The 26,218-nt window shown below is 36.9% G+C and overlaps 1 protein-coding gene across 15 annotated transcripts in view; it reads right to left on the reverse strand.

Annotated features, from left to right (window-relative positions):
* The window catches only part of FBXL4 (F-box and leucine rich repeat protein 4), a 74,612-nt gene that overhangs the window by 37,710 nt on the left and 10,684 nt on the right, over positions 1-26,218 (reverse strand). For 13 of the 15 annotated variants that reach the window (XR_012041425.1, XM_072855529.1, XM_072855536.1 and 10 more), the window contains 4 exons: positions 21,447-21,474; positions 19,515-19,860; positions 11,627-11,871; positions 1,103-1,316 (listed from right to left, as the gene is read on the reverse strand). Coding sequence is in view for 14 of the 15 variants with exons in the window: in XM_072855529.1 (XP_072711630.1) it covers positions 1,103-1,316; positions 11,627-11,871; positions 19,515-19,860; positions 21,447-21,474 (833 nt within the window). In the remaining variant the exon portion in view is untranslated. Of the gene's footprint in view, positions 1-1,102; positions 1,317-11,626; positions 11,872-19,514; positions 19,861-21,441; positions 21,475-26,218 lie in introns of all 15 variants that reach the window. The other 2 variants (XM_072855542.1, XM_072855543.1) reach the window with 2 other exon arrangements.

The raw sequence follows: 26,218 nt of genomic DNA on the forward strand, positions 1-26,218 counted from the left end.
AACTAACTTTGTAGTACGTGTGTTCAGTGTGAACTGCTTATAAATGAAATAAGGTACTATAACTTCAGATGCCCCTTAGACATCTAGCAGACAGAACCTACTGTTCCAGCTTCAGTTCTCTATTACACCACTTCTTAACACCCCACACAATCCAGTGTCATAACCTCACTTCTGGGTACCAAAAGCATAAGCAGAAGTAACACATACCTGCAAACTCTTCTTAAAATGTTTAACCTCAAACTAAAAGCTAGAAAAAAACTGCAGAGACATGTTTTTCCCCCCATTTTGGAGCTCTGCTAAGCAGTAGCTTTTGCCACAAGAGAAGTGCAACAAGTATGAGAGCTTCCATGGAAAACAAAGTAGCAAGGTTGTAATACATGAGTAACATAGCTAGTGAGAAGTAATGGAATCGCTTCTGACTCGAATTGCTGAATTTACTAGGATACAACATTTGTACAATGTAGTAAACTATAACAGTCTTGTCAACTGTAGCATGTAAAACCATTCAATCTTAGATAGGAAATATGTTGCAACAAACAATAACAACCCTGATTCGGGCAGTTGAGTAACTGTATAAAGAAATAATTTTTACACTGTAAATTAAAAGTATTTTAAAAAATTTGTGTTCCATGTCTCAAATACTGCTAATATACAAAGACAGTAGGGATCTAGTAATTAGTAAGTCGCTAACTAAAGGAAAGAATGTTGATAATTACAGTAAGTTACTAAACAGGATAATTTCCCAATTATATTGCCAAATACAGTCTGTCTGGAGTACACTTCAAAACAAGAGAAAAGCTTTCACATTTGTGATTTCACTACCTTGCTTAAAACAGCTGGTAAAAAATCACCAATCTTCCACACAAGTTAAAACATGCAGGCTTTTTCTTTATTTTTGTTCAATATTTTTGTTAAATCCAGAAGCTATTTTGAAAATTAAAAAAATCCTATGTTTTTTTAAACTATCTTTGAGTTTTTTAATCTTACTTTGAATTTACATGCAAAATTCTAATTCACTATTTCATTAATGAAAAAAAAAAAACCCCAAACTTTACCAGGACTGAAAGTATTTATCGCAAAGGTTAAAAATACTTGTTCCTACCTCTACTTTTGTTCGGTAGAGAATGAGACGTTTTAGGCTGCCCACTTTGGCTATGTGGTTGAAAGCCTGAGGTGGTATTTTATCACATGATGAGAGATTTAATTCCTGAAGATTTGGACACATTTCAGTAATGACCTCCAAGCATGTTTCATTGAGGAAATGGCCACAAGACAACTCAAGACGTACTAGTTCAGAGCCACAAACTTTCAAGAACCTGTAAAAGACATTTTAAGTGAAAAATAAATGTACTTTTGGGTGAGAGTCTGAATATGGTCAAAACCTTAAGCATGTAAACCAGAAAAGAGTTCCTTTCAACAATGAAAAGCCTACAGAACACAGCTCGTGTGTCACCTCAGTTAACTAACAGAAAACATGATTAGGTTAAAGTAAATTAATCATAACCACTCTGAAGAAGTTACTTCTGAATCCAATCTGTACAAATCCAGAAGAGACCAAACTAATTAGGTTTTGAGTTAGAGAGCAATATTCAAAAACCAAAGGTAGTCTGAGAGTCCAGGCTGTTTCATCAACATTAACTTGATACTGTACATAACCTAGATATTATACAATGTTTTGCACAAAGGAATATTTGACTACATATATTTTAAGAAACACAGAAGGCTATATAAAGCTATACATGGCATAAAGAGGCTAATGTCACTAAAGCAGCCTTAAAAAGCAATTCTACCTTGAAAACGAATTGCAAAAGAATCATTGGGGGTGAGAAGTACAGAGAGGGTTTTTTATTAAATTAACATTAGTCTTGAAAACTCTGTTTCGGTTCAGAAAGTTGGAATATGCTTCCTTCTTGCCATTTACTCTGAGACAATGGAGCAAAGTACAACACAGATAATGTCTGAAATGCTTTTAAACTGCCCCCAAAGCCAATTTTGACAATGGCCTGCAAGTTTCCACCAATAATTTAATATTTCTTTTCATCTCAGAAAAATATGCAAATGTAAAAATGAGGTTAAACAAATACTTTAAATGGATGAAATATTCAGAAGTATTCTCAGACTTTCAGAAAAACATCTCATTCTTTTCGTTAACAAATAAGTCAAAATTAACACTTTGTAGTTGTTCTAGAACACAGATTCCTAAGGACTATTTCACATGACTTTCATTGGAATTATAAAAATTGAAGATATTAGAAGACAAAATATTCAAAATCTAGAAACTTTGATGGTCTCTGCATGAATTACACCTTCTGTCAGAGGTCTTGTATCAGAAATTCAAGCTCTATTATATCTAATCCAAGCTTTAATTAAAACACATAAGCTTATGTCCCTTTTTATTGCAAAGATAACCTTCAAACTGTGAATCAATCACTAGGCTTGCAAGTTTGATATTTAATAGGAAAAAAACCCCACACGTTTGCAGTGATTTTGTTATACTTTATTTTAAGTTTCTCCAGCAGAAAAAAATAAGTTTCTAACCTATGGGCTGCAATGAGTTCCCCTTTTTACTTCCTAGAATAACGGAGCTACTTGTGAGAGAGCATGAATTAGCTTCTCATAATAAATATTCTGATCTGCTCTATTACCAGTTCTATCCTACAAAAACGTTTATGCAGACAAAGCAGCTTTAGGTTCTGACACTTACACCACAAAGTTTGTATTACTTTTTGGGTTTAACTGATACAATAGAAATGTCAGAGAGACATGGCGCTTCTACTTGGCACAAAAACTCCTATTGCTACAACTAAACAGTACTAGCCTTCCCAAGACTTCGCTCCTGCTGTAACTTAAGACGAAACAGCTGCTGGTCTTAAAAGCAGACACATTCAGGGAGGCATTCCTCAATGACACTAACAGTAGCACAGGATTTGAAGTCCATCTTTCAAGATCCAAGTTTTCAAACCTTCTCCTTTCCTTATTTTTTCATTACTCACTCAAGTCATACTTGCCATTTATCATTACCTTTCTTTATTCCTTTCATCTTGCAAAACAGCCTTAGTTTGATTACATAGATCCTGTGCAATATGGAGGGGAAAGGAGATTCCAGGGTGGCATCTCCATCCCTGGAGGTTTCTAAGAGTCACCTGAAACCTTGACTGACCTGATCTAGCATTGGAAACACTGGCACTTCAAGTGGGAGCTTGGAGTAGATGACCTTCAGAGGTCCCTAACATCCAACATTTCTATAAGCCTATGCAAACAGAAGCAAAGAGAGGGTTTGAGACATGAAAGGGGAGACGTAAGCCCCAGAGCCACAGGGGTTCTGCTAAGTATGGCCTTCAAATCTACTCTTCCACTATTTTTGTCTTACTCTGCAGTCTCTCTTTAGAATCTATTTTAGCTTGTAAAACCAGAGTTTATCAAACACCAAGCACTTATTTGCTGTTTTCATACTGGATACAGTGAATTCACCTAGACTGGTAAGCTTTCTTATGCGAGTGCCAGAGCTGAAATGACACAACAATTCACATCAGGTATTTAAACATTAGACTGATATTTTAGGCTAGCAATAGAGTTCAACACTGCCATGGAGAAACGCAGGATGGAAATCCCCTGGAAATCAGAGTAGAGACATATGGATTCATTGCTGATTACCAATTAGCCAATTCCTCTATTTAATGAGTGCTTTAACAATACATTCACACAGCTTCTTTCATCAACAAATTATCAGGTTTGTTTGAATGGTGATATTTTCCGTAAAACCTTGTCAATCACCACTTATTATACCTCTAGCTTTTAATTTGCTAACAGATAAATATTTTATGAATTACTCCATTACAATAATGGATGTTAGGTTAACTGCCATATAATTTAACAGGGCTTGGCTGTTATAAATGTTGGTACAGATCAACGCTTTTCTCCTTATAGGACTATTAAAAATTAACATTACCAGGTCAAGGAAACAATCATTTAACCCCTTAGACTCTGAGAAGAACTCCAGGCTCACCAGCTTGAGGAGTTACTATCCGCAAAACATTTTATTTAAATTCATTACACTTGAAACACACAGGCAGAGCAAACACAGCGATAGCAACAAGCATTGCACTTCATGGCTTTGCTGCCTTTTTGGAAAAGGTTATTTAGGAGATATTAAACAGAACGGCAAGGGGGATAAGGGACATGCAGCAGGGTACAAGAACGAGCTGACAGGCATGAAGTAAAGAGATGAACAGAAACAGGAGAGAAATTTGAGGAAGTCACCAACCAGCACAGGGCAGAGAACATTAGGCAGAACTGCAGAGTTCTCTGAACGATCAAAGCACCCCAATCTTTGTTTGCACTTAACAGCCTGCTCAGGACAGAGGTTTTTGCTGATGTCTTTCTACATGGATCTCCAAAGCCATATGGCAAGGTAGAACATGGGTTCTCATGTTTTCAGAACACGTGTGGCATTGCCTTCATACTTCTGAGACTTAACAGACAGGGGATGCCTGGCTCTGACTTAGCTCATTTGAAAACAAACAACCCCCAAAAAAGCACCTTCTACCCAAATCAACATTTCTTCACATACCTCTCCTTTAATCACTGAGGACTGACTGGTTCCTGTTTTTAGTCTGCCCTCCTTTAGTTTTGCTTTTTTTATCAATATTTTATACACACAATTTCTGAAGTGATTTCCCTTCATCCCTTCATGTTTGTTATGAAATATGACTGACTAAACCTAGAATAATGTGAACATGTACATTTATTTTGCTAGACACTGGATTGGGTCTTTGCCTCTAAGTTCATCCTCATTCTAGACTGCAGTATTTCAGGGGATTTTTTGGTGGCTGTTTTTTGGTTTTTTGGTGTTGGGGGTCTTTTTTGGAGGGTGGTGGTGGTTGTTTTTTGTTTGGTTTGGGGTTTTTCATTTTGTTTTTTGTCTGTTTGGTTGGTTTTTTTTAATGAAAAAAGCAATCTCACTTTCTATCACCTTCTGCCTGCTCTCAAGAACTGCTGCTCATTTTCCCCCTCTTCAGCTTCAGCTTTTGGGAAGCAAGTTAGTCCTAGTGAAGTCCTTCTGAAACATCGAATCTACCTATTAGCAGTTAGGACACTATTTGCTCATCTGATATTAAACCCATCATGACCATGGGGTCACTTAGTCTAATAACAACTTCCAATCTTGTAATTCATGTCTGTATCATAAGCATATCTGATGAGCCAAAGAAGATTCAAAATTACAATATCAAGGTAGAAGAGATAGCACTCTTCATGTCAGAACTGGCTCCATAAGACCTCCCAAGCAAAATCCTCAAAATACCTTTAGACATATGCTTATGAGGGTACTGAACACATCACATTTGCTCCAATGGTTTCTAATGGAACTGCACTGGATTCAAAACCTACACTTCACAGTTAGCATAATGATGCTCACTTACTTGATATCCCATGGTTCAAAGTTACTGAAAACTCTACAACAAGCAGGGATCACAGTCCAGTTCCCTCTCATCTACTCATCCTTCCTAAACACAAATAGCTACCTAGCTTTATATTCCTTTAGTACAATTATCCCAACAGGTTTCAATCATGCTGATTTCACCAAATCCATTTTCAACGAAAATCTTAGGTACTCATTTTGTAATCATTGACATATAAACCACTGAATTTGGTGTGCGGGGGGCGGGGAGGGGGAGCAACTTCTATTTATGAACGACATAGGGTTGGATAGATTTTTTTTTTTCCTTTAGCACCTTCCCTTGTAGTGTTACCTTATGCTAGCATCCAAACCAGGGATCTTACCTCCATTACTTGACAGATATAACGTTGCCCCATTTGCCTAGCCCTCCTTGGTATCACTCTCCTAGAACCAGTATTTCATTAAAACAACCGCTGCAGTTTGCTTCAAGTCAATTACACACTCCCTCCAGCTACTCGGGTCTCCTGCTGTCCAGAGCCTGCCACTACACAAGAATAATGTCAAAAAGAAACCCCAAAACCAACCACTTGGATTTTATTCTTCCTCATTTCACTTCTAAGATCTTGAGGTCTTCTCTTTGTTACTGTAGTTCTATCAATATTATTACTCGCACAGACTTGGCAGAGGACTTCATAATGCCAACCTCTCTTGCAGTTACAGTCTTGCATTTAATCCAAGGCCATACCAGAGGTACCATTCCTGTATCCCTGTCAGCTTCTATTGTCTAGTGTTCTAAAATCTTCTATTTTCCCTTCAGTCTTCATAATTAAGGAGACAGTTTACTTACTTTACACAGAAGGCTTACATATTTGAATAAAATCAACCCTTAATGTTCTCTGCAAGTTTACTCTTCATGCACTTTTCCATTTTCTCCCCCTTAAACACTGAAGCTCATTCCTCCTCCTTTCAGTCAGTGAGTTGTTTTCTGCTCTAGCTAGTTTCCAAAGTTGTGGTGACTGCATATTTGCATGGCAGCTTTTGATACTCCGTTCATCAGCAGACACCAAATTCTGGGATCATGCTCTCTGCACTGATAGTGCAATTAATATAAAAAATTCCAAGTGCCTAATTGACTCTGGATCATTAACATGCTACAACAGCCTTACAGCAGAGATCTGAGGACCTAAAGGAACTTTAAAAAATTTACTTATGTAATTTAAAACAATGAGATTTGGTTCGTGGAATTACATTTTAACGTATTTCTTAAAGTCATGTCCAGATATTTTTATACTCACAATGGCATTTCTCCTTTCAGGACTGCTGTGTTATACAACAGCAGCAGCACGTAGTACAGATAATTGTAATAAAAGTGTTAAGACTGGTATGACTAGAGAATGAATGGGTACACACAGGTGTAAAAGCACGAGAAAAAACATATGGCAACATGAAGGCTGGTAGAGTGGTGTGTGTTAGTGGAAGTTAGATTAGCAGGTCATCAAGATCCTTGAACATATGTATGTGCAGTTACTCGGGACACGCAGATTAGGAGACGAAGCATGGAGGTGGCACACAATGGTGAGACAACATGCTGGACAAATCGGTTTGGACACACATCGGTTGCCTTGGTGTACCTGAGTATGCACGCATGACAGTGACACTGAGTAACATAATTTTGTTTTTAAAATTAAGTCACCTTCCCTTCCTCTAAGACACTCTAATTGTTGCAACGTTATTTTCTATTCTAGCATGTATCAAACTTTTTTTTTGTCAGCAAACCTTAAAACATTGCATGCAAGTAAGGAGAATATTAAGTACCTGATCTTGTACTTTTCTCAACACAGATTAAACTATTTCAATAAAAACATGCAAAACAAACATTACTACTTAATCTCAGTTACAGCAACTCTAGGCTTTACTAAAAACTGTGGAAATTAAAAAAAAAGAAACAGACATGATTTTTAAATTGAGAATCCCTGTCAAGTCACACATTACTCCTATTTTCTGTGACTACTTGATGCACATTTCAGTAATTTCTCTGACCTTCCTGCTAGTTTGATTCATAGCAAAGCCTCACCAAGTTAAACATAGTCAAAATACACCTCTATTAAACAGCAACTAAAGCCTTCCAAATGTTAACAGCAACAAAATTGTTAAAGAAATATTCCTGGATGTGCTTGACATGCAAACACTGCATCACTAACCTGAAAATAAAACACTATTAATTAATTTTCACAGTATAAAATATCAGATGTAAATAAAAATCCTAATACCTGAGCCATTTAAAGCAGAGAGTTTAAACAATCTAATGACACAATCAGTGATACAAAGAAATCTGCATGCAGAACTCGTTTTTTAAACTGTCATCGTCTTTGAGCTGTTTAAGTCTCAGAGCATTTATTCAGGATCTCAATATTTAGTATACCTCCAGTCAACTTGCCTCACTTTTCCTATATAGGTCTTATCCTCCCACACTGATATTCCCCTGGCATGAAGAAATTCACCATACCTCTAACGCCAAGAGAAATGCAGTGCTGCTTATGTAATGCTTGCTGTGAAATCTTCGTTTATTCCCTGTCACTTTGCATTCCAGACACTTGAGACTGCTCAGATACTCATTTAATTTGTCTTTCACTTTTCCGTATACTTTTAGTTCAATCTAAATGATAAAGTTTAGTTAATTTATATTATATGCTGAAATGAAAACTTTATGATAGTCATTTTTAGCCCTAAGGAGTAGATGTTATCAATAAGTTAAAATACCTTCAGCTTTGCCTCAGGATGTTCATATGCCTGAAGCATTCTATCTTCTCATGATAATACAGTACTTGCTTCAGTCACATTTCTTAAAATTACTCTTTTTAAAAATTTTCTACTTTAATGTATTTTTGCAAGAAAATATATTTTTTCAATTATTTCTTACAATCATGTCTATATGAACCTTTTAAAGCAACACACAAATTTACAGAAGCTACTTCTTTTAAATTGTCATAAGAAACCACAGATAAAAACATTTTTGAAAGATATTTGCCAAAATAAAATTCGAGCAAGAGTAGCATTTAAACATGCCCTGACTTGCAGAAATCATAACCTAAACTGTATAGCTGTAAGAATGAAACTAACTCTACCAGGTTTGAATTCAACAGTGCCAACTGTAACACCAAATGCTGAGAAAAGTGCAAAACTAAAGAAAACAAATAAAAACCAGGCCCTGTAAAAGTGAAATGCTGTTATCTATGAGGATAAGGTATTTTGGTGTTAGCATTTTGCTGTTTATATACTGAAGAAATTTGTAGGGTTTGTGAAGTTATTTACAAATTTCATTTAGCAAATATTGTTTTTTCTCCTTGAATTGACAAAGGTAGGTTGGCCATTTAAAAACAGCATAACAGAGTCCTTCAAATTGTTACAGCTTCTAGGCAGAATTCTTTACACCTCCAAGTAGTTGGCTTGACAGCCATTCATGGTCACTTATGCAGCAACTTGTCACAAAATTTACAAACGTGAAGTATTAGAATAAGCAATTTAGGCTTGTTTGAACTCAACCTCAAGTCACAAGAAGACTTTTTCACCAATTAAATCCAAAATAAATGATGCAGTTTGGTACTCTATAGGCACACCTCATTGCCTTATTTAAAAATTTCCATTGCAGAAAGAAATAGAGAATACCAAGACCAGAGAGGGAGCCCAAGAGAGCAGGATAAAGAAAAAACAACAAACTGACTCAGAAACATTCATGCAGTAGGCACCAAGATAAGATTTTACACTAATAAATGTAGTGGTACATGTCTTCTACTGTTATGTATAGACACAGAAATACGTAAGTATTTAATTTCTGCAAAGGACAATTACAGTCTGAAAATCTGATTAAGTTTTTAGTAACAGTTAACATCAGCAGGTAACTGATAAAAGCAGCAACGCACTCTCCCCAGTCAACTGAGAACCTCCTCTGCAAGACTCATATTCTGAAGAGTAAACTAGAAAGAAAATTCGAGTGTGAAGAAGAATTCCTAGGGAAGTCAAAGTACCTCCATTCTTTGGAAACTCTGTTTTGCATAATATCTCCCAAAAGTCAGGCTGGGTGAGAAACATCTAGAAGTCCAAAAGGAAAAACTGTGGGAGTTCATGACTACGTGTCCTGGGTGCTGCAAATCCACATGATGGTGATTTCTTAACGACAGCCAGGGCAATAAAACTAAAACATTACTTGACAGATTCCTCCTTTGAGGAACAGTATCTCTTACCAGGAAGCTACTTTTTTGAAGAAAGTTACATTAATTCTTTGGAAAACCAAGTGTTGTTGTAATAAGTCTCCTGTATTAACAGACACTTCCATAGCAAATGAGCAGCAAATTTTCCTTTCCTGGAGGACAGCAAATTTGACAAACCGGCTGATGAAGAATGTCAAAAGGAAAATTTGTGTTTGGAAATTCTACTAGAAAAGACACTTCTACAGAACAAAGAGTTGCAAAACTATTTCTGTATTAGGACAAAGAAAACTTTCAAAACCAGACCTAGTTACAGTGGAGAATTTTTGATTCAGAAGTGAAAATTCTGTGAAGTCACACCTGAAAATTATTTAGCTTACAGCTTTGTTTCAAAAATTTATGATTGAACTGCATCTCCCATTCCTAGACTGCATGTATCTCTTCCAAGAAATACTTTTTCCTAGAAATACAGATAACTTCACAATTGTATCAATCCAATAACACTTTTCCCCCTTGTTACAAATAACTATCACCCACAATAATGAATATAAATTGACCATGTTTATTTACGGATTATTAATAGTCAAACAATGACTATTTATTATTTTAGAAACGCTGACTACACCTAAGTGCTGCTATTAGTTCAGCACTGAAGAAAGAAAAAAGCCATTAGCGATAAAGCCATTTTCAACTAACTGGAAGTAAGAAATGCCAGAACTGCAAAGTTTATAATTTTCTGAATTTGGACGTTCATTTCTTTCAAGACTATAAAAATTTCTGCATGTTAAAAAAAAAAACAAAAAAACCCAACAAATTGCCATGAAGATGCACATACTTTAAGTTTTCAAAAGACAGATTTAATAGCTAAGCATCAGAAAGCAAGCACTTCATGATTTCAGAGTTGAATTCTCAATTAAAGCTTGCATATTTATCCCCTGCATAATGTATCTAATATAAAATCCAAATTTAGGAGAAATGTTTGTACCCCATTCAACAACTAGCTGATGACTATCCCCTTTTTCTACCAACAAGCACAAAAGAGCACAGGGCTCTCGGATTATACTGGAAGGTCAGGAAAAAAGGAAGCAACATTCTCACCTTGACAAAGTATTGCTTCAAATTATTTTACTTCCCCAGGGAAGGCACCCAGGCACCAAAGGAAAGAAAATGTTTGAATACTTGATTTAACCTTTTTATTCAGAAAACAAATCAGAATTAAGACAATCTTTTTTAGATATATTAAACATTTCTGTTTCTTATCAGTCAAGTTCTGCTTTCACCTGCCATTGCTGATTACCTCTTAGTTGAAGCGGCAATTTTTGCTTAAACGAAATGCATTGATAGATGCTGTTTAACTAATGCAAACAAGCGAAGAAGCAAGAAATAATATGTTAAGAAAGCAGAGAACACGGCTGTTATACAGAAAAGAATCCCTGCAAATTTGCTATTTTAATGACCTACAGCACAGTCATATTTTCAGCTCAGTGGAAGATGCACATGCAAACCCCCTGTTTCCCAACAGGGCTAATGTTTTAAATCATTTTTATGAAAATATTTGCATTTACATTGCACTCCAGTGATTACTTAGGGCCCATACCTTGTAAGCATGCACTGTAATCAGTTTATTACTGCAGCCATTCTAATACAGTCCTACTGATGACTCATCTGTACAAAGAACAATTGCAAACATTTTCTCTGTGAGACAGACTTTTGATAGCTTGGCTCTAGTGGAGTCTTTTAGAAGCCCAGGAGAAAGCAAAACACTGTTCCCCCTGGAAGAAGCCTTTCAGCCACAGGCAGTTTGGCACACGGAGACTCTACATACTGAAACGGACTTCTGCTGCTACATCTACTACTTCTTACTGTTTTAGCTGTTGTTTTTTTCCACAACAATCACACCCTTTACAGTAAATCAAAAGACATGTCTTGTGTTTTAATAAGGTTTCAAATACTTAGTGAAACTACTGTGCAGTAGCTCTGCAAACAGAGCTTGTCAAAATACTTCTGTACGTTTAGCACTGACCTGCTAAATCCAGAAACAGAGATGGCTCCCCTGTTTCCAGTCCAAGATAAATTCAGCCACTGGATGAGAGTGCAGCGAGACTGTAGGTATTCCAGAGATGTGTCATTAATCCTTGCCCAGTAAGGTTGTAAACTTAGATGAATGTACTGTAGAGGATCACAGCAATGTTGATATAGTAGCTTACAAGTTTGCGCTAGTCTACACAGGTCTGGCACTGTAAGGTGACTCAAAATCAACTGGATGAGCTATATTAAAAACAGAAAAAAAAGTCACAGATGGTCATATAGCACTTGAAATGTTAAGGGAAAACTGCAAAGGAATAAGAAAAGATGTTCTAACTTCAAAGAAAAGTAAATCCTTTTACTTAAAAGTAACTTCTCGAATAAATCATTGATTAACTATTAAATAGGACTGCACTGCCTTCTCAATTTGACAACATATTAAACAAGAAAGGAAAAGAAGATCAGCATATGAAAGTGACAGGAAGCTTTCAAATTAGAAGTTTCTTTACACATGCTAATTTAAACAGTGATATATATGTAAACACTATGTTTACATACTTCCCTTCACAATGTCTGCACTGCCGTTGATCAGAACACTGAACTGGCATTCTCTTTCTTCTCTGGATTTGGTTTTTAAGATGGTAGCATATTTGCAGAGTACATGGAAAAACCATACCATGTCCCAGTTTCCCCACACCTTGAACTGATTTCAGATTTATTCCTCTGCTCCCTGCTGTAAAAAAATCAGTGTTTTGTCTTCTACCTTATATCCTCTCCCATCCATGCTGGACTATGCAACTAGGTAAAAAAATTCAACATTTTCAGACCTTCTTTTACAAAGTAATCTCTTCCTTGCTGTAATACTTCGAGAGCATTTTTGTTCCATTCCAGAGTCAAATCTGAAAGGCAAAACCCCTTTTTACCTTTATCAGATTGAATCATCTCAGCTTCAGAATAATCACCAGCCCTTCTGACTAGCACCACTATACATGTTTTCGTAATGACTTCTCACACTCAGAAATTAAGAGCTATCCCGTCTCCTATCATGCTCTGTTTTCCTTTCTAAAGGAAGATCACCACATACAGACACATAAATACTCACTTTAGAAAATAACAAAAACATTCAACAAAAAAAATCTCCTTTAGCTTAGAAATTTAGAGAAAGTGTACTTGAAAAATGAAATCTAAAAATTAATGTTTACTTTACCAGGGCTGTCTTTAACAGCGATAAGTACCTGCACTCAAGTTATGTTACTAAAATTGACTAAGTGTTTCCAAACAGCGTGGGAAACAATAACTCACTGAAATGAAACAGTGTAAATTAAAAAAAACAAACAACAACCAACCAACAAAGAAACAACAACCCAGAAACTGACTTAAACTGAAGAGAGTCCTGTGGCCCTTTCAAAATACCATAATGTTTCATTTTAATGTCTTATAAGGATTCATAAGACAAAACCGCCAAAAATCAGAATAAAATGCTTGACATAAAATGAAAATGAAGCTTTTCGTGAGATCCAAACAGATTGTACTTCCAATGTACCAGTTTATGCAGCTAGTTTCCGCCTCCCCTCCTCCCCCCTTCATTTTTGGAAGAGAAGAAATAAGAAAACAATCCAACTTCCTGCAAAATGAAAAATGTTACTTCCTACTCAGCTCCAGATTTAGTATTTGGATTTCAAACACAATCTACGAGTCTTCAAAAAATTTAACTTCAACTCCAATGCCAAAATACAGTGTTTGCATATACTCCAGTTTCTCTCAAGCTTGATTTCAAGCCTTCCCTCTTCCCTTCTCCTCCTTCCCCCTGAAAACAGCCCAGGATTTTTGTCTCTGCAGGTGCCTGGAACTCTCAGCTCAGCTTGATGCAGAGGATCTGCGTAGACATTTCAATGTGACAGCAATATATATATAAAATATATATTAACTGCAGTTGTTATAATCAACAAAGTTTGCTCCCAACTGACATTTAGTTTGTTGGCATTTTGGTATCTGAGAGAGTGCAAACTAACTAGGAGCTAACACAGATATAATCCCAAATTAGTATCTCGATTTTTGTTTGGCTCAGATCCATACTTCAGCTTAAAAGTTGCTTAGCACAGTTTTGTTTGTTATTCTAATAGTAGATACTTAAACATATACCTATTTTTCTAAGGCCATCAACTAATTTTAAATAATTTTCAATATTCTGAAAGACAGCTTCAAACTATTTTGCAATCTTTCAGCTATTTCACATCCTTTAAGCCACCTAAATATCTATATTATGAATGTCTTTTCCCTCAGATTTTTCCCATGCTTATTTAGTAAGTTTTCTAGAGCAGAGAACTCGGCAACAAAGGCTGCACAGTTAGCTAAATTTATGTGTACAATTAATGCAGCATAATAATGTCTGATAAAAACAAAAGTAACACACATTTTGTTCAATGGAAAAAAAAGTTATTTTGTGACTTCTGAGCACTAAAGATAATGGTGAATGAAACTATAAATGCCTCACCAATGTCCCTGTACACTAACTGATGATTTCAATGAGTATTTCATAACATACAGGATGTTGCAATCTTTCCACACCAGAGATTAAATCTCTTACCACATGGACGTCTTAATCAGAAAAAATAATCCCTCTTTATTTTTTACTGAAATTATGCTACTTCATAATATCTAGAATGGAAAAATATAATGAAATGTCACTACTATGACATTAAGATATAAAGTACTTTTTTTCTGGCTTTTGATTAAACAAAGATAACAGGTTCCAAACCTGCAGGCTAATAACCATTAATCACCCTTAGTCTGGAGTCTGGTGTCTGTCAGAAATCTGCTTTTTATGTATGTGTATCCTAGCATAAAGTACAATTTGATACCGTAATGAGCATGTGACACGATGTGCTGTGTTGTGCTACGCCATGTTCATGGTGATTCCAAGAATGCTGCAGAATTGAGTATCTGCTTTGAAAACTAATTTCGTAACACAGTTTCTCACAAATAACTGTTTTTACTCTGCGTTCATGAAAAATTATGGTAACCATTATTGTTTCACACTTTCTTATAAATCGATCAGTAAAAACAAAGATTATTGGAAAAACAATACACAGGAATATGAAGAGGAAAACAAAATATAATTTATACAACACTGATCACCTTTTTAGGCTATGATGGACCAGAAGTACAAAAGTACTTTCTCTCCCATTTCCAGGGCAAACATGGCACATGCCAGCTTTAGAGATGTGGTGAGATCAACACCCACTACAGTGAAAACCTCCAAAAACTGGAGGTTTCCAAATCGTAAGTCTCCACAACAATTCAACAAACAACAGTATACAAATTCACAGTGTGCTGTTTGAGCACAAAAAAAACCACCTGATTCATACCTGATCCGTGTGTGTTTTATCATCACAGTCCCTGATTGCAGCGTCTTACATATATGCATATATTTTGAATTATAAATTAAAAAAATACAACATCTTAAAAAAACAGACATCTCACCCACTGCATCAAAGTTCACTTACAAGCTCAGACAGGATCTCCATCACACTCTTCAATATGTGGGGTAAAATTTTACCAATGCTGTAGCTCCTAATAGTACTTACCTACCCAAAAGTTTCTCCAGCTTTTTAAAGCTTTTTTGCTGAATAACAGCAAGCAATAACCATTTGTACCCAATAAAATACTTTCCGTGGCTAGAGCAGAATAATGCAGAACTTGATCTGGTCAGAAAATAATACTTGGATGCTGGTCAAACCTAGAATATCTGCACTTTCTACAAATTTCCTCTTTCAGTTCTTCAACATGAGTCCCTCCAATATGAAAATATATTGGTCTACGCAAACCACTCATTCAGAAACATGCAAATGAATGACTTGCAATTTTTTCATTCTGCAGCTAGAGCTGCCACAGCTTAGACTCTAATTAATTAGAATTGATACTAAGACGTGCTCAGATAAAGGACAAAGGATATGTGCACAAGAAAGCAAAGAGAGAAGGCAGGAAGAAGATAGTATTCTAGGGCTTTTGACATTCCTCAACATAGTTTAAGAAAATACAGTCCCTAGTTCCACGATCCTATAGCTTGCACCAGCAAATGCATACACATTTAATAGCACACGTGAACACATGAAAAGTGGATCTTGCAACTGTTTCACAAAACACAACCATGTAAGCCTCTCTTTTCTTTATTCTACTCACATAACATGCTTTGGCAGAGTGGGCTTTACATCACCAGGCTATAGGCTCTGATCCCCTCAGCAATGAAAGGCAGTAAAGGTTTTAAGCCCCTTCTTGATTCAAAGAACAGAAAAGGATCTTACTGACAGGCTGCACAATCAGATAATCAAGACTCCAGGAGGACTAAAGCTGGAGAGATCTCCATGTGCCATTGCTCAGAGCCTAGTCTGCTATAGCAACTGGCAGTATATTGGCCATTAACTGAAGGGAATCTTGTGCCATATGGTTATTAGCTGTTAAGACAGCTTTTAAGACCCTCATGAGTTTCTCTTTCCAAAGAGAGGCATAAAACCTTGCTGATTATCTGAAAGCCTACAAATATTTGTTCTGGAAAGATGTAAGAAGTTTACTGTTGAGGGAAAAAAGTGTATGGCACTTAAAAATGCTTCTGCTTATTGCTCCAACTCTTCTAAGTATCATTTAAGGGATGCAGATCTTACATTCAAGACCCGTTTCCCTGGAACATAGGTGCCAAATCCACATTTAGCGGTGAAATTCACTTCCCCAGTAGACATGAACAGCTCATAAATCTTGTAGGCAGCTTTAGGAAAAATTGGCTTCAAGGAATGACAAAGATGTCATTTATATCTTTTTATATCAAAATTTATATAAAAAATATCTTTTGGACTGCAGCATGCAGGATTTCTCCTGACTCTCCTCTCTGGAGAACAAAAGTTAGGTTCTTGGTACCTGGCACATCTTGGTGAGTCTCAAACTGCACAACAGGTATGCTGTGGCAGGTATTCCTCACCCTTCTCAAAGGCTTTTAACTTGTTCAGGCCTTCAGGTCTCAAGCATTCCTGCAAAGGCAACTAAGACTACGGCCTTACTCCTTCCACTTTACAAGCAGCAGAAGTTAGTCAAAGATAACTGGGAAGAAAGACAAGGACATGAAGTGTCTCCTAGAAAATCCTTCCTCAATTTTAAGGTAATTCTGGAGAACAGATGATAGTACAAGTACTTCACAGCTACTAAGGGCTGGTTAACACCGTCCATGAGCAGTGAAGGAAAATTCTCTCACCTAGTTCATCCAAGATTTCACACTTTCTTCTAAGGAAGCCTGTGCCCCAGGAGTCGAGCATTTTTCTCTCTTGTTGGCAGGAGCAATCTAGACTTTTACAATGTTTTTAGAGCTCACACTGCAGCAAGCCATTCCTAATGTCATTTTGAGGAACAACACAGTCTATGAAAGGATAGTCTATGGAAGTTTCAGAAAGACAACGAAGGCAAAACAAAGGCTGGAGGAACTGCTGCCTACTTTAAGATCAGCACAGAAGACCATTCAGCCTGTGTATTTCGTGAATTAAGGAGGTTAGTATGAAAAAGCCTGAAACAGCTCAAATAAGGAATAGGCATATGTATGAAGACTCAGGACAGTTAGACATTCACAATCAACATGAACGTATAAAAAGATACAATTTTTTGTGTAATGTATCAATCAAAACTGGAAGGAGTCAACAGTTGCCTTACTTCATCATTACAAGGCTCGAACACTTCCCAGAAAAACCTGACACTTGTCAGTCTTGAAGACAGCATGCAGAATATGGTTCCCATATCTGACACGATAAAAACCTGTCATACTACAAAGTACAACATTTTTGTTTTTCTGATACCCAAACCTTCCAGCTGGACCAAGGAAGGAGGAGACTGGCATTTCTGCTGTCACAAAACCAGTGCAGAAATAGTCTTTTGTAGTTTTCTGATAAATATTCCACCCATATTTTCAGTTTCTTTAAATCAAAGCAGAAGAAAAAAAATGTGCTTGGTATTGATAGACCACATAAATGCATTCATGAAATGAAAGATGTTAAAAAATGGATAAAAAAGGAAGCTGGTACACAAACAGGAAAGCAGAAAAGCACAACAAAGTACATGAAGGCAGAAGTTCATAGGAGTAACAGGACTAAACAAACACTTCCTAAATTATACTCTTAACATGTATAATCATGTGGAACAGAAAAGAAATTAATCAATCTCTCTGGTAGTCTACTATACTACAAATCAAATTATCCAGCCTTTTCAAACAAGACTAGATTTAAATCAAGTTTTCTGTACAATTAATTTCTTTAAATGACTAAAACCAACACAGTTTTCAAACTTTAAAACAGTTATACATTTTAAGATGTTCTGGAATCAACTGCACCTTTGCATATGCAAAGTACTTTCTTTACTTCAGTACTGATACACAAGCACCAACAGCAAAATATATTAAACACTATATGGACGTGGGGAAAAAAAAAACAAAACACCACTAGGTCTAGCTCAGGATGAAGTTAGTATCCTCATTTATTATTCCACTGCAGCAACAAAAAAAACAAAAAAACCCAAACTCAACAACTGAAGAAGACTTAAAAGAGAAGATAAATACACAGGAGAAAAATGGAGAGAGTTGTTACATTCTCTTCCTCTCTCTTTCCTCTTTACAGGCACAGCAAACTTCTGCAGGTTACTAGGGCATGCGGTCACCCAACCATGGCCTTCATGTGCCAAATTGGGGTACTTAGAGATGAAAGATGTGACAAAACCAAAATACTATTTGATTAGATCATGTATTTCTGAAAGTGCCCTGCAATCAGTGACAGCATCTCTCACCATCCTCCCTTCACTTTCAAAAGCAAGTCTGATTCAAGCCACAAGCACTCTGAGCATTTGATGAGTTACCGCAGTAAACAAACACTTGCTTATTTTGCCAGACTGCAGTACACTGAAGAGCAGGAACAATCATGTCTCTGCCCAAGTCCAGAGGTCTGACCGGCAAGTAAAGGCTCCTTTCCACTATGTGCAAACCCAGTTTATTTTAGGAGAGGTGAAGACAATTATTTAATCTCTTAATTCTTCCTCTAACTAGGGTACCAGCCTCCATGAACGGCTACACCCCACTGAGAATTTCCTGGCCTGCACACAATATTCAGCAATAATACTTCACAATCTCATCATAGTGGAAATTACAGGAAAGACAATATTTATCTACACTGACTCAGCACACTTTCAACTGCCCCACTGCCAGGGGATCTGAAAGGAGTAGTTTCTTCACAACTGTTTTCTGTGCTAATGATAGAATAAAAAGTAGCAATCATCAAAACAAGACAGTGTACAGAAGTCCAGCTATAACACTTTTTACCTGCACCATGATTCAAAACTTAGCTGGATGGAAGAAGCTTATTTAATAATAATATGAAAATATTATGGCAGTTTCAAGAACAAAGTTCTGGGGTTTTGTAAGAGAGATAACAGGAAAAGAAACTTCTAGCCTATTACAAACTATTTCCACTTCCAGATCTTGATTTGATCTTTTCATCTCTCTTTTACATATCTCCTTTGTCAAGCATGAGGACCAAAACTACTGGAAAACTGCCAGAAGCTTCTAAGTTCAAGAGCTAGAAATTCAAGGCTGGTATAAAAACTATGTGTGAGAGGACAGATTCTTGAGAAATACAAGTGCAATAACTATGCAAATACCAGCAAAGTGGCTTGCTATTATCCATCCATGGAAGTAGACAGACTTACGTAACTCAGGCATAACTATACAATAACTGCAGGAGATTCACAAAAGAATGCAAGGAACTCTGGAAAAAAACAACAATCTTTACCAGTACCCTATAAAAGCACTTTTGCACCCTTAATGATCAAGACAAATACATTGAATATAAACATGCTTTTCTTACCTCATAAGGCAGTTTATCAAAATATCCGTTAGTTGGCCATTCCCTGAGGGTAACAATGCTGAACTGTTTATTAAGGGTGTCCATTCCACAGCCATACTTTTCTTCATCCTCATCTTCATCAATGTCGTTCATATCAATCATTGAAGTCTTAAGTGAAAGCACAGGTCTCTCTTTCACACCATGTAGTACTACTGCATCCAGTTCAGTGTAATAGTCCAGAAGAGAGCTGTTCACTTCCAGTCGGATTAAGTTTGTGGGAAAGTTTATCTGTTTGATACAAGGTGTGAACTGCCGAGCCTGAGGACCATTCACCTTTGCAGGTGCCTCGGACCAAAGGACTTCCCATCTGTGAAAGAAAAATTGCACACACAGACAGTATAGAGATTAAAATCAAAGTTACTAAAGCAATTCCTGAACACAGTAAGAGTGCTTCTCTGTGAGAAGTATCTAACAAGTGAGAAACACAGTTGAAAAGACAATTAAAATTATGTTCTCCCTAGATTTGGTAAATATCCTAAGGATGAATTTAACAGGGCACACGAATTCATGACCTTAGCATATTTCCTCTGCATTGCTAGCTAACAAAACAATCTGTATACTCATAGTCACACACTTGTGTTAGAGTACTGTTATTCACGCACAAGTTGTTCTAACATCTCACAGGTAAGGTAATCATAACAAATGGATTACAGATGTCTTCACAACGATGGCATGTTAGTGTAAGTATGCAGGGAACAGTCTTGCCACATAACCCAAATATACAGGCAGCTGACCTCTCATTTCCCACAAAAGGTTTTCACAAAAAAAATAAAAAAAGAAAAAAACCACACAGCTCAGACTCTTTAACATCCTACCTGTTCAAACTGGAGCATTGCAAATTATTTTTTAAAAATGTCTAAACTTTACTTTATCTGTCTAGGCAAGCAAACTATTCCTTTTTAAAGTAATTCACTGTCAAATTACCAAAGAAAATAGAATCTCCAAGTCTTCTCTGAAAGGGTTGCAAAAATATTAGAATTTCCAAACTGCTAAACTGAAAAGTTTTTCTCCTCTTTGGTCCAGTGACAGAAGGAGGTTCAGGGCATGCAGAGAACTTCCATACGCACATCCCAACTTTCACGCACAGACCTGAAATCTCCTCCAGTAAATGACAGTGAAACCTGCTGTCAATTGAGTAATCTGAGAATCAAGTCTTATATTCATTAGGTCTTCAGTGCTCCTAAACTTGCCAAAAGGCCTGAAAACAGAAACACACTCTTTATATCTGCATGGGTCCTCATCCGGTGAATGGATTTTAGAGGTCCTTCAGTCACTGATGCCCATCTTTTCCTCCCTCAAGTCTAGTTAATTCGTAAAGAAAGAAGCCTCCAGCAGCCACTGCTGCTACTCCCTTTGACAGTATGCTTACAGCGATCTCTGCATCTCATGTGCATAACCCAGACACTTCCACACCTACTCCATCTCTTTCCAATCACCCTAGTCCCAGCTTCAAGGATTTCTCTCAGGCTATTTGTCCTGTCACATGTGTCTCAAGAAACACTGTATCTGCTCCCTAGTATATCAGCATCTTGGCTTTCCCTACCAGATACTACTACTCTGATCTTACAAGTATTGCTCAATGCTGACATGTACTACAAAACACACGGGGAAAAAAATATAATTTAAAAAAAAAAAAATCAAACATGCTTTATTTTCCAGAACCAAATGTTAAACTTTGTCCATCATGACAGAAAGTAAAACGTATGTACGGACTTTCATTAAAACATAGCATACGGTATAAATAAGGCTTAGAAGCTTGATAATTGCTACTATTTCAAGGATAGGAAAATTAATCTGTATCAGCTGAAACTTCCATTTCACGATGGACATTTTCAGGTATGCACAAATAAACTTTCCTATCCTACATCATACCGCTCTTCACAAATACCTTACAGTAGAATGGGAGGCCTGCAGCAGTCTTCTGTCAAAGGAAAAAAAAAAAAGTCATGAACTAAAAACAAACATGCAGGACTGGTGAATATATGGCACATCAGAAAGTACCAACATAGGAGAGTGGACAACTTTACCCTAAGGTTAACAGTTTTTATAAGAGAGACTTATTACTGAGAGAAGATTTCATTCATTTAGGAAATGAATGTCAACTCACGGCAAAAAGTAACAAATGTAGTCCCACTGTCACACCTTCTCACGAAGGTCGATTCCCTAAGCAAATACTTAATGTTGGCAATGCACATGACCTTTCTGGAACACATCCAGATCACCATCTGACATTTTGCTCAGACACTTTCATATACCCATTCAAACTATCCTGAGGGAAACTCAAGGCTATTTTTTCACTAATTCAGCACACACTGGACCATCAACTTTTAACAGAATGTGTCCCAGTTACTGACTTCTCCTTTGGTGCCCTGGAGAGAGGATTATCTAGCAGTTACAGAGCTCTGGAAAAAAATAATGCATCTGAAGGTCTAGGTTCATCAAATGGCAGAGCAATAACCTCCTTCAGCAAGCAGTGTCTCTAGTTTCCAGTCTTTGTAATAAACTAGAGAAAAGGAAAGACACATGACTTTACAATCTTGTGAAACTCCACATTACTTACCAAGTACTGATGAACAGCAAGACCGGTGACTATTTTCCACTATCCTTGTCATACCATTTTCTTTTCATCAACAGCCCACCAATCTAACTTTAAAGGAGTTAACTGTTGGTTTAACGGGAAAATCTCAAGTCTATCAGGTTTATTTGATGTTCTTCTCTGCCTTGGTGGCACAGCACACAAGAACAGGCCATAGCAATTGCTCTGAGTCAGGGTAGGTAAATTCTTCCTGAGTGTAGACATACTCTTAATACACCCATTACTGCAATTGGAAGTGGTCTCTTCATCTAGCATCAGCACTTTGACACTTAAATGGGCTACACGTAATCTGAATGGGAGTGAAGACTCCGCAGTTGGAAATGGATCAAAAAAGTCTGAATTTCCAAGAGGCTTCAGTAAGAATTGCATTTCTTCTGTTCTGGAGCACTTTTTTTGTTATGGTCATCCATTTCAAAATCCTTCAGAAGAACAGCATTTTAACAGTCAGTCCTGGTTTGAAGGTACGTACCAAAATTAGCTTCCCTAATAAGGTTGCCTGCATTTGTTCCAAGCTTAAGATGCTCAATAAACTAAACCAAAACCAAAGAGAAATTGAATCCCAACAAATACCTGTAACGAAGTCAAAGGAATTCCCCCTCCCCTTTGAATTAATTAGGTAGCTCTCAAAAAAATCAAGCAGAAACAAATGACTGAAGGTAGGACATTGTTTGTCCTCAGGTCTTGCAGATATACAGTTAACAGCTGATCAAAGATGTTGCAGTGAGAGTGCTTTGATAAGAAGGTTTCACCAGCAGTGTGCTAGAAAGAATCAGTCTTTACACTGCCATGCAAAGCCTGAATGAGAGGTAGTAACATCTGTATTATTTTCTCTAGTGATTGAAGAAAATGACGACTTTAAGTGAAGATTTTCCGTTCAGCTTTAAGGGACTCAGTTTTCCCATTAGATTTCTCTCTACCTCATGAAGATAGTCAGGAACTCATTCTGCTCAAATTTCTGATACTAGACTCCATACTCCTATGTGGTAAAAAAAAGAAATTCCCATTCTCCTTCCCTCACTGTGAAGGAAAATACAGTCCAGTGATTTTTAGGCTGAGAAACATACTTGCAAGGTTTGTATCAAATTAGAACACATATTTAATGCTTGTTTAATTTTTTGTTCACCTAATGCTGTTGGAAAGCTTTTTAATGGCTAAGAAGATGCCTGAGTAGACCTGGTTACTTCTGAAGAAAATATATAAAAAGAAAGATTATTTGGAAAAGTGGCTCCTAGGTAAAGTAATCAGATTTCTCTCCAGCAAGACAAGATTAAACTTTGCCTGCAATCTACTGAGATTTCTTGCACTGTAAAATTGAGATTGGTGTAGAAAGTGAATAAAGCACTACGTGCAATTCAAGCACAAAAATTAAATGCCCTGTCCCAAGAAACTTATAGCTGTGTTAAAAGCCAAAAGAATGGAAAGTTTCAAATAGACCAACAAGGAGAACATAAAGAAACTCAGAGAATAATATGACCACACCTTTGCTGAAATTGCAACTCCTGCAACAATTATAATAATGATATGTGATCATAATACATACCATCTGCTCTTATCCAAGCAATTGCTCTGTAAATAATCTGTAGGCTACCTACAAGAACACATCTTGTGCCTGCTAACATGCCAGGGATGCTTCAGCACACTAGGTTCAACGTAACCTGGAAAGTGCACCCCTGGCCACTGCCGTGAGTTTGTAAATACAAACAGCAGGGAAGACTGATCATGAGAACAATTTTAGAACCATTCAGATCAAGGTGATAAGCAGCATTCACAGCAGTCTAATTACTATGGGGGAATATGCAGCAGATTTTCATTTCTACTTTGAGAGTTCAATTCTGAAATACCAGAGAGAGCAGACAGGACTCCAAGAACGCTCAGGGCATTTAAAATAGCAAAAGATATTTCAAATAACGGCCCTGTCCACATGAGCTTTTTATGGGTTTCTCAAAAATTACTGTGTCCCATGAACCCAGAATTCATTCTTCTATGACAATCATCTGGACAAGAAAAAGCAGTTTCCCTGAAGATGTCAAAACAAGTTATAAGTAAGGATGCAAATGACTAGAACTTAAGTTGTGTGTTACACATAGGTGAGATACAGCCCTGAAGGTCCCTTATCACACTCTAATGTGTTGATGGTATCAGCAGTATTTTGGGTGCCTTCATCTGAGATTCACAGGGAACAAAAGGTAGGGAGAAAGAACCATCTGAATGCCACTCTCTACAAGCAAGAGACTCACAATATTTTACATTCAGGACACTGCCTTTCTGGTTTCACTCCCTTTATCAGAAGGGGGGATTTTTTTTCATCAAACATTTTGATCCCTATCCTGGCTGCCAGCAAAGAAATCTGCAACATTCCCTCCTGGATTAGCATTGTATTGCCTAAATACAATGAATTTCCTAATGGAAGGAGAGGGAGCCTTTTATTTTGTCCACCTTCCTTAGCCTGCTCCTCTGGTTATAGCAGCTTCTGCCTCTACAGGCTTCAAGACCTTCAGAAAGAGAAAGGAACCTCGCATGCAGCAAACACAGCTAAGCTAAGAAATGTTGAGCCAAGCTGTTCATCTACAAATCAAACTCGGAATTTTGCTCAAAAGAGCACCTAGCAAAATTCTAAATGACATGAAAGAAATTAAGTTAAATAGAAAGAAATGGCGGCAACACACAAGGCAGAATGGAACTGCTCCCAGCCAGTCAAATGATCGTGGTATCTCACCTGTGAGAAACAACCTAATCAGTGTTACACTTCATCTGTGGAAAACAAGAAAAAAAAATAATCACAAAACAATCTCCAATCTACTAAAGAAGCAGTCATCACATAGTAGTAAGGACATATGCTATGGAACACCACCCCAAGCATTGCCACAGATCCCAGACTAGTTAGGAATCTCTGGGTTTGAGCTTTTATAATAGCACATGAATATGTGGTGTCACTATAATGTACATGAGATAAGAGAAACTGTCAAATTAAGTTAAAAAAAGACCATGACAGAAGAAGAACAGGGACCAATTTTTTCTTTTATATTCCAAATTTAAAAAGCAAAGTTATTCTTTTAAAAGGAAAAAGTTGAAAAACTTCGTAAAAAATTATTTCTGACTTGAAAGCTCCCATTTAAACACACACAAACTCTTCCTGTCTGACAGCAGCTAGCTATTAGGAGTATCAAATTGTTTCAAAAGGGCTGACACCGAAGAAGCCATTAGGGAATCACCAAGAGTAAGCCTTCTGGGTAAATGAGGAGGAAAAAGAAACAGGAAAGAAAACATTTTCCTCATCACAGAAGCTAGCTATATCTTATCCATCAACCTAATACACTATGAGAAACAAAGAAAATTCTCTTGGATGGGTTCAGCTCACGCCACTGTCAGGTGCAGCATCCCCATCACGCCTGTGTGGATCTCTGCCTCTCCCACTGGCCAAAGAGGGACTCATCGTCACCAAAGCCTAAGTACACAGAATGTGCACCACAGTACAAAATCTCAAGGATACACAAGTATAATAAATATAGCACAACACAATACAAAAAAGGGAGGGATTTCTTCACCACATAAAAACTGAGACTATATGCTACAATATTCCCTTAATCTCAGATTATTAATTTTTGCTTGGATTTTCTGCAGATAATTCATGTAACAAACCTGCACATGGATACTAACATGTGTTAGTATCTTTTAAGAAATTACCAAACACTTCTCACCAGGCAAGGTGTGAGTGGCACTAATGAAAAGCACAAAAGGTCTCTGTGTAAAGACAGCAGTTTCTCTGACACTTGTGATTTTTAACAATTGTTTTATGCAGAGGACAGTGATGTAATGTCTTCTGCATTTAAAGCAGCAAAAGATACAAGAGGAGAGAGAATCCTTAAATTGCTGGAAGCTGTTTAAACCATAATGAAAAAAACTTCAAATTAAATGTCATGTTTTAAGCACTAGAATTATTTAGGAACAATTACATTCCATTCTGAAAAATAAATGCTTATTCCCATTCCATGAAGAGCTGATCCTACCTCTAAAAAGACTCTGAATAAAGCTGATCTGAGACAGTGTCATACAAAGCTGTAACTGATAG

This window comes from Ciconia boyciana, chromosome 3, assembly GCF_034638445.1.
Source record: "Ciconia boyciana chromosome 3, ASM3463844v1, whole genome shotgun sequence".
NCBI classification, from domain to species: domain Eukaryota; kingdom Metazoa; phylum Chordata; class Aves; order Ciconiiformes; family Ciconiidae; genus Ciconia; species Ciconia boyciana.